The sequence below is a fragment of the Amphiura filiformis genome, chromosome 17, assembly GCF_039555335.1.
Source record: "Amphiura filiformis chromosome 17, Afil_fr2py, whole genome shotgun sequence".
NCBI lineage: Eukaryota > Metazoa > Echinodermata > Ophiuroidea > Amphilepidida > Amphiuridae > Amphiura > Amphiura filiformis.
The window spans coordinates 12,769,958-12,779,871 of record NC_092644.1 but is presented as its reverse complement, the minus strand read 5'-3'; the positions used below and the strand labels follow the sequence as shown (position 1 = coordinate 12,779,871).

Genomic DNA, 9,914 nt, shown 5'->3' with positions numbered 1-9,914 from the left:
GTCATTCTCAACTTTAATTTCCTCTCTTTTACAAAATTATTCACTTTTATAGCATTTTTATAGCTTTTTCGGATATAAAATGTATCTATTAATGACAAAATTGGTGGCACTATTTAGTTACTGGAAATTACACTTTCAAGCTTTTAATACAAATAACTCCTTTTATTGTTTGATCAAATATGTTCATAAAATTTCCTTGTTGCTTGTTTCACCTATTCCAGCTGTTTTAATGGCAGTATTAATCACCTACCCCTTGCAAATAAAGAAATATGATTTAGAATACATAGCGCCATCTATAGTTTGCATTTAGTTAGTAATAAAGCTAATTCTATATACATCAAACAACCGTGTGTGGAAGTCAACTGGGAAAGAAGGGATAGACCTAATGTGGCGTCTATGTGGTATCATCTGGAAAAAGAAGAAATGGCAGAGAGACTGGTGCAGGGCAGTATTTATTCCACTGCCACAGAAAGGAAATTTGAAAGAGTGTGCCATATCACCGGACCATCAGCCTGATTTGTCATGCAAGTAAAGTGCTTCTGAAGATCATCATCAAGAGAATGAAGAACAAAATGGAGCAAGAAATATCTGATGAGCAGGCAGGATTTCGTGAAGGAAGGGGTACTAGGGACCAAATTGTCAATATCAGGAATGTGATTGAGAAATGCAGAGAGCATAGACTTCCTCTTTACATGTGCTTCATAGATTACAGTAGAGCTTTTGACTGTGTTAGCCACCCTCAGATGTGGGAAACTATGAAAAAGATGGGTTTCCCAAGTCATCTTGTGGATCTGATCAGCTGCTTATATGAAGACCAAGAATCGGCAGTCAGAACAGGTAGTGGGGACACAGATTGGTTCAAGATTGGAAGAGGCTTACGACAAGGCTGTGTGCTATCACCAAACCTATTTAACATCTACTCTGAAGACATAATGAGAACAGCTTTGGAGGGGTTCGAAGGTGGAGTGAAGTTTGGCGGTACAAGAATTACTAACCTGAGGTACGCCGATGATACCACTCTTATTTGTAGCAGCAGAGTAGAACTGATTGATCTTTTGAAGCGAATCAAAGAGGCCAGCGAAGAAAAACACCTTCTCCTGAACACAAAGAAGACAAAAATAATGGTTGTAGACAGAGAGCGGAAAAGTGATGAGTTTGTGATAGATGGACAGCAGATTGAGGAGGTGAAGCAATTTGAATATCTGGGTTCAATGATTAAGAAAAAAGAGTGAGATGGCGTACTCTTGTGAAGACCACAGCAGCGCTACATAGCGCCACCTGACACAGAGAGAGGAGTTATCACAAAGGTAGATATAGGAAGTGATCACAGAATGGTGAGGGCTAAACTTCATATCAGCAAAAGACTAGCCAGGCTTAAATTGATCAGAAATGAAAAGAAAAGCAAGATTAACATTCTACGACTGAGAGAGAAGAGGTCAGAATTCCAGTTGGAATTGAAAAATCGCTTTGAGGGACTAGACATTGAAGAGTTGGATTTAGACCAAAAATACCAAACTATATCCAGCACTGTGATGGAAGTGGCAGCAGAAGTAGCTCCACAAGAGAAGAGGAAGACGCAAACAACTGAGGAGGACAAACAGATTGAGGCCCTGAACAGAAGAAGGAAAGAATTGAGAGAAATTATCGACAAATCAATACCTGAAAAGAGCGAATACAGAGAGCTCGTCAAAACTGTGAGGAAAAAATGTAGACAGAGGAGCAGAAAGAAGAGAAAAGAACAAATAGAAATCATTCTCAAAAGTGGAAGAGGACCTCAGCAAATGTCTGTAAAGGAGATGAAAGACAGCAAAGCACCAGGAACAGATGACATTACTAGTGATATAATCAAGATTGGAGGAGAGGGGATTACTCAACATTTAGTTGGACTCTATAACCAAATATTGGATGAAAAAAGGATACCAGTTTGCTGGAAAGAGGCAAAAGTGATTCTCCTTTACAAGAAAGGTGAAAAAACAGACATTGAAAACTACAGACCTATCAGCCTGTTATCACATGTGTACAAAATTTTCACAAACAGAGTAACTCAGAAACGACTGCGATTCTTTGGACACATCCCAAAAATGCCAAACACAAGATATCCAAAAATCCTCCTGGAAGCAAGCATACTTCCACAACGACCAAAAGGAAGACCTGCAAAGAGATGGACGGATTGCATCAAGACCTAGACAGACTCCTAAACCATTAACTTGACATCCCTGGTGGAAGCTGGAAGGCTAGCAACACAAAGAACAACCTGGCAAAGCATCATGACACAGATAGCAAGGCAGAGTGATCCACCCGTGCCGACGGCTTAGGTCATTCCCACAACGTTTACGTTTACAGTTTAAACTGGATTATTGCTTTAAAATCATGTTTCAAATTAATATCAAAACACCTTATTCAAGATTTGAACTCCCAATTTTATGGGTTCAATGAATTATTTAAGGTTTTGTGTGGAAATTGCTCAAAAATAGTTTTAGCTTCTACTTTCGATATCTATTCATGCTCAAAGTTGCAACGTAACTGTAATCAAATAAAATTGACAAATGTTATAAAAACTTTCAAACAGCAATTAAAGATGATTTCAGGAGATATCATTAGGATAATACTATTTTTGATTGGTAATATACATGGTGCCCAATTTCTTGGACAAAATAATTTACTGGGTGGGCATTTTTGGGCAATGGGTAGGTTGAATTTACTGGATGGGCAAATAATTTACTGGGTGGGCATTTTGGGGCAATGGGTAGGTTGAATTTACTGGATGGGCAAATAATTTACTGGGCGGGGATTTTGGGGTAATGGGTAGGTTGAATTTACTGGATGGGCAAATAATTTATTGGGTGGGTATTTTGGGGTAATGGGTAGGTTGAATTTACTGGGAGGGGCAAAACAATTTACTTAGTGGGCATTTGGGGGCAATGGGTAGGTTGAATTTACTGGGTGGTTAATTTATCAACTGGGTGTGCAAAATTATTTACTGGGGGCATTTTGTGCAATGGGTAGGTTGAATTTACTGGGTGGGCAAATAATTTACTGGGTGGGCATTTTGGGGCAATGGGTAGGTTGAATTTACTGGATGGGCAAATAATTTACTGGGCGGGGATTTTGGGGTAATGGGTAGGTTGAATTTACTGGATGGGCAAATAATTTATTGGGTGGGCATTTTGGGGTAATGGGTAGGTTGAATTTACTGGGAGGGGCAAAACAATTTACTTAGTGGGCATTTGGGGGCAATGGGTAGGTTGAATTTACTGGGTGGGCAAAATAATTAACTGGGTGGGCATTTTTGGGAAATGGGTACATTGAATTTACTGGGTGGGCAAAATAATTAACTGGGTGGGCATTTTTGGGAAATGGGTAGGTTGAATTTACTGGGTGGGCAAAATAATTTACTGAGTGGGCATTTGCCCATCCAGAAAATCTGTTATTTACCTCCCTGCTAAGGACTACTACTATCAGTCACAAAGGCAAATAAACAATATAAGTATTCAATAAAAGATGTTTATTAGCATTCGAGTATTTAGAGCTGAGTTAATATCTGGATGGCACAAAAATACAAATAAGCCTTATATAACCTTAATAACCCTAGCAAAAAGACTTACTACCATTACAAATATCAAAACAATTGCATGTTTTGGCCCATATTCCATAGAACTAACGAAGGATTAGCAATGTTTCACTTGGCAAAACAAGATGTTTTTAATTCCATAAAATGAGTGCTGTATTTTTCTGGAATTAGGATTAGGTCAAGTTCATAATAGAATATCTAAGAATTCTGGCACTCGGTTAGCACTCTATACACCAAAGAATGCCAACTTTGAATTTGCAACATTGATTGCGAAAATGACCATATACCTTCTGGGTTGCTACGGGCCATTAGGCTTCCTTTGGCGAGTGACGTCAGTGCATGCAGCACATAGTATTAAATCACACATTGACTCACAGAACCGATATGATTACATGTACATGCACGATCCAAAGGCATTACATCTGTACAAGCGAGAAGTAACTCCAACAAAGTACTGATGTCACTTTCTCGAGGAAGCCAAATGAATTACAGTTATCATGTGGTATTAATTTGAATAGTTAAGCTTTTTCAGTTTTTCATATCTCTGTTGGCCAATTTTGGCAATTGGTTACCTTTACCAAACAATAAGCACAATAATTCGGCAAAATATTGATTGAACATTCCTGGGAACATTCTGATCACCATTTGCCTATAAAATAATTGTCTGATTACTTATTCTATATAAATCATTTCTATATAATATATGTTTACAAAAAATATAATTGCATAAATGAATTAATTTCAGATATCTATTTGTTACTTCTAGAGCATTACAATATCGAGGGGTCAGCCAAAAGGCCCTAAGTGCATTTTTACTGTGATTATTGAACCTTATGATTGTATAGCCACAATCAATCAAGCTATATAATAGCCACAGAAGCTGTTAGTGTTATCAGTGGAAATGAAAAGCCCTAAGTGCATCATTATGCCTGAAATGTGTGAGAGCCAGAAGAATTAAGGCCCTAAAAGTACTAAAATACATGTACCTGTATCTCAAAATGGCAGTTTTGTACATAGGGCTGTCTTGTACCCATATAATCCTTACAACACTGTATTATTGTATACCATAAACAAGCTATAACCACTTAAACTGTTATCGTTGAAAATGTAAAGCCCAAAGTGCAACACTAGCATGCAATGTGTGAGCCAGAAGGCCCTAAGTATAAAAACACTTGTATCATTACATTTTGGCTCTGACCCCTCGATATGTTTCACGAAACAATAAATAAATGACTATGGTATAACTACTTGCTACTGCTAAAACTTCAAAACATGTTTAACCATCATACAATAAATGAATGACAAGAATGCACTGCTCTGTTTGAGCAAACACAAATACCAATACCTGTGACACCTTCATCCCACTCTTACACCACCACCTGTACTGCACCATAAACCCCTTAGCCCAATGTGACAACACCTCAACACCATAACACCCCTTAACCCACCCTGACACCCCTTAACCCACCCTGACACCCTTTAACCCATTGTAACACCATTGACTCAGCATAACACCTGTCACACTTAACCCACCACAACTTCCTAACATCCCACATATACTTTCCTTGTCATTAGCCCTAAACATTCTCATCCCTTCATAGCATCTCTTAACCCCAGTGGTGACAGAAACATTAAAATTTAAGGGGCATATTTTTGTTCCAGTTTCCCAAGTTTTACTGGGATATTTGCATGCAAAACACAAACAATTTTGAATTTGAGTATTTTAGCCCAAAATGAAGGTTAATTTAGAAGGTGTTTTTTGGGCTAAAGGTAAGATACACAGGACATTTATTGCTTTGCAAGAGTATGTGTACCACAGAAACTACAGAATAAACACAAACAGTCAAAGTCTCAGCATCACCTGATAATGAAGGCTGATCATTCCATGAAGTGCGACACACGAAATTGTTACGCAGATACCAAATATTTTTATGGTCTTTTGCGAGCAACGTTAGGCACACAATGCTGGTGTGATTGTTAGACATGCATGATCGAACAATCGGTCCACGCTGGTGTGATTATTACGCATGCACAATCAAACGATCGTTTGGCCTTTATGGGTCATGAATATGCGAGAATTCACAGCATACAAAGCATGGGGCCTGTTGATGGATAGTCTGTAGTAAACTGTAATGTGTACCCTGTGTGGAAAAGGAAATTGGAATATTGATATATAATAACATGTACAATGTAAAATTGAAATGACATAATACTATTAACAAAAATATATAGACATACGTTTTTCTTTAACTTAAATTCCAAGAGATATTATCATTAATTTAGTCCAATATTTTTTAAATATTCAGGTTCTTCATTGCAGTCACAGTGAGTAGGGCAATCCCTCCTTCAAAGGAGCACCATGGGTGATGCAATGAACAGCTAGGACATCTGTTTAATAAAAGATCCCTTAATGAGCGTGCTGTTTTAGCAAAGGAAATTGGAATATTGATATATAATAACATGTACATGTATAATGAAATGACATTCACTTTTTATTAACCACACATTTCAAATAATATCGATGAAACACAGATAATATAATGATGCTTTACTAAATAGTTTTCATTTACAATGACAGAATTAAAAAAATTGTCACCTATAGGAGCCCTCTTTTGTACAATAATGGACTATTCCAACTGAAATCCATATTCCCTTATGGAAGACATGGCCTTATCCTTACACACAGAGAGTGTGAATTTCAAATGGGGTTACCTGGATGGGCAACTCCATTTGAAATCTACACCCCCTGTGTGGGAGATTAAGATCATGTCTTTCATAGGGGCCTGTATGGAAAACTAAAATAGCCCAAGGCTATGTGTATAATAATGCTGACACCGTAAGAATCTGAAAAAAATTTTATAGTTAAAGATTAATTTTGTGGCCTTCATTTATTACTCAGAAATTAGCAATTCATTAAAAATTAAATACCGTATTTCGTCAAATAGTCGCCCCCCCCTCAAATAAACGCCCCACCACTTTTTTCAACCAAGATGCTTCAAAAATGCTGATATTTCCATGCTATCTTGTGTAGTAAGCTTACCAAGTTGCCCGTATGGTCGATAATAGCGTCACTTTTTGGCGAAAATCTGGATTGGAAACCCGGAGTGAACCAGAAGTCAGTGTTTCTAGTTCATAGTTCGTCATTTTAGCGTGAGTTTTAAGTTTACCTAATGATTTTAAGTGAATTATCGTTCTAATATTGACCTTGAATAAACGCCTCCCCTTTGGGAAAATGTAACGCCCATAATTTTTGTATCAGCAAGTTAATATCATAATTTTCTCAAAATTAGTCTTTAATAATTTAAAAATTTATTAAAGTTTGTGTAGTTCATACATTTTCTCCTTCCTAAATCAATATAATTGATCAAATACAATTTAACAAAATGAAACTGAAGTTTGAGCATTTTACAATTTTTAATATAAAGTATATAACAATAAAAAGTTTCAATGATTGCATTCACATATTGCATAATTATGTATTGTGGAAGCCAAAATGATCTCAATGAAAGTTTATTTGTGGGTCATCACTTCTGACATCTTATTGAAGCGTTATAAAAAACCTAATTGCTCTGACAACATGTGAATATAGCACCTGTAGTCCTTATCAAAAGAACTTTCTTTTATGCATGAGTCAAAATATGTGATGCATAAAAAGTATGCCAGCAAGTATACTGCTTGGTACACTCTTTTGCAAAGACCTATCACACTGGCCAACCAAACTCGTAAAATCATGCCTGTGTCACATGCTGATGCGTCTTGGATTAGACGTGATACTGTCGCTATCAAAATAGTAAGTCCAGATGAACAGATTCAATACACATTTTATATATCGCCACACGATGCTATGCAGATTGATCATGTGCTATGAGGTGCCGTTGTGATGACGATGTGATTCAATTAGCCAATCAGAACCCGATTTCCGTATATACGCCATCAACTGCTCCAAATCGGGCGGTACGAAAGATCTTTGCAAAATGCTGTAGTTGACAACATGATCTAATCCATAATGGCCAAAGAGGCAATGGGCTATTCCAGTTGAAATCCATACACCCCTATGGAAGACATGACCTTTAATCTTCCAGAGAGAAAGTGTGAATTTCAAATGGAGTTACCTAAATGGGTGACTCCAATTGAAATCTACACTCCGTGTGTGGAAGATTAAGGTCCACAGGGGGTATACAGAATTTAACTGGAATAGCCCAATTGTTGTCTGTGGCCTGGTTGGATCAGAGTTAGAAAAAAATGGCAAGTTACCCCCTGCAGTGTTTCAATCAATTTTACAGCAAAGTTGGATATTTCCGGCAAGTCCATGTGATGAGTTGGGTATTTCCGGCAAGTACATGCAGCGAGTCAGCTATTTGGAAAGTACTTGAGGCAAATTTGAACTTTATACAAATTCTATGTGGTGTTGTGAAATATAATATTGTTTCCGCAATTTACTGGTTGCCTAGATGACTTAAATTTATTACCATACTTGGTGGTATTTTCTGTGGGTAGCCAGTGTTTCTAGTTAATGTTTCTCTAACTTGCCAACAGATCCTGCTGGTGTTTCTATAACTCACTACAAGGACTTGGACTTGACAGCTACCAGCTTTGTCATGACTCACCCGAGGAACAAAATATACAATTCAATGGGGGTAATTCGCCAGCTAAGTGTTACGTGTAATCCAATTATCACTATGTCAACTGGATCACACTTCTGAGTTCTGTATCATGATCAAAATGATCACAACACAAAGTCTATGGCATGTCCTACCAATTACAAAAGGTCTGTGATCCAGTTGCCAAGGAGTTATGTATAACCACTTAGCTGGCGAATTGAAAACAGCTTAACACTGGGAGGAGTAACTTGCCATATTGTTTGTTAACTCGCTGCTCTCTATGATGCAGGCTGTTGTGATACCTTCCTTTCAGCATCTTCAGCAAGCCACTGTGGTTTCTGCTTCCTTACAATACCAGTTTGTGTAAGCTTAGTCTCCAGTTGACCCTGTATATTCAAAATAATGAACTGTTTTACTAGGGAATAGAATTAGACTGAATTGGCTAATTAATTCAGGCAATGAAATATCAGCTCCTTATTCCCTGAGCAAGCCATGTTAGTAGCATTGTGTCACCTGATGGGACCCTGTTCTTTTCATGCAATCAGAGATACTATATAATAATGGGAAGACATTATGTGGTAAATGCACATATAAACAAAATGGCTGCATATTGTAAGCGGTCATTGAGTTGTTTGTTCAGTTGTGAGAGAGAGGGCCATAGACATCAAGCTATTGTTAAGGTGCCACTTTTGTACCATAGATCACAGGATGCAGGCCAATGCTCGGCCCACCACGACTACTAATTTACACAGCATACATATTAATGAAAATACTATTTACAAAAATGTATAGAAATGCGTTTTCTTTAAAAGATATATTTTCATAAATTTAGTTCATCATTTTTAAATATCAAGGTTCTTCCTTGCAGTAGGGAAATCCTTCCTTCAAATGAGCACCATGTTGTCCTCAAACAGGCAGTTAGAGTGCCATGTGCATGATGCAATGAACAGGGCATCTGTTTGATATAAGCTTCCTTAATGAACCTGGGGTCCATTTCACTAAACTTGACGAAGCATCGTAAGTCTTGAAATCATTTGTAACTTACGACAAGTCGTAAGTTCCATTTCACTGAATATACTTACGAATGGTACCCGTCGTAAGTAATAGGGAATTACTACAGGGACCCTTCGTAAAGTTACATCTAGTATTGGGTATTCGTAACTTTATGAACGGTTACCTGAGTTACGAAGGGTTAAAAGTTTAGTGAAATGGACCCCTGCTGTTGATTGTTTTAGATCACAGATCTCAGGCTTACCGATCAAATGAACTACTTATGATGCAAGATTTGAATGTGATCTTTTCTAATATAAGCAATGTTCATATGTGATGCAAATTATGCCATCAAGCAAAATGAATCATATGTCAATCACACTCAATTGAAGTCTTTCTAATTTCAATCAAGTAAGCGCTTTGTGAGTCACATTTTGCTGCAATCCTGTGAAAATTAAACCTGGGGATCCAAAGATATGATATTTTAGTGCTGCTTTAAGCAATGACATACAAAGGAAATTGAACATTTTTATCAACTATTATCTCAAAATTAATTTTGGCAACCAACATATCATTTTGTAAAATCATATCATTATTGATGATCGAGTCTAAAGACAGTAACAAGTCATTTTTTGCAAGTCAAAGTCAAGTCATAAACCAAGCATGCTTGAAGCTTCATTTTACTTTACTCTATTAACTATCTTTAATATTTCTGAAATATTTCACAAAAATAAGGACTAGAGACTAGTCCA

The 9,914-nt window shown here is 37.2% G+C and overlaps 1 protein-coding gene across 1 annotated transcript in view; it reads right to left on the bottom strand.

Moving 5' to 3' along the window:
• Positions 1-6,818: 6,818 nt before the first annotated feature.
• Positions 6,819-9,914, bottom strand: part of LOC140136944 (serine O-succinyltransferase-like) — a 35,795-nt gene continuing 32,699 nt past the window's right edge. The window contains exon 12 of the mRNA XM_072158598.1: positions 6,819-8,558. Coding sequence (XP_072014699.1) covers positions 8,451-8,558 — 108 coding nt within the window. The 3' untranslated portion in view covers positions 6,819-8,450. The remainder of the gene's footprint in view (positions 8,559-9,914) is intronic.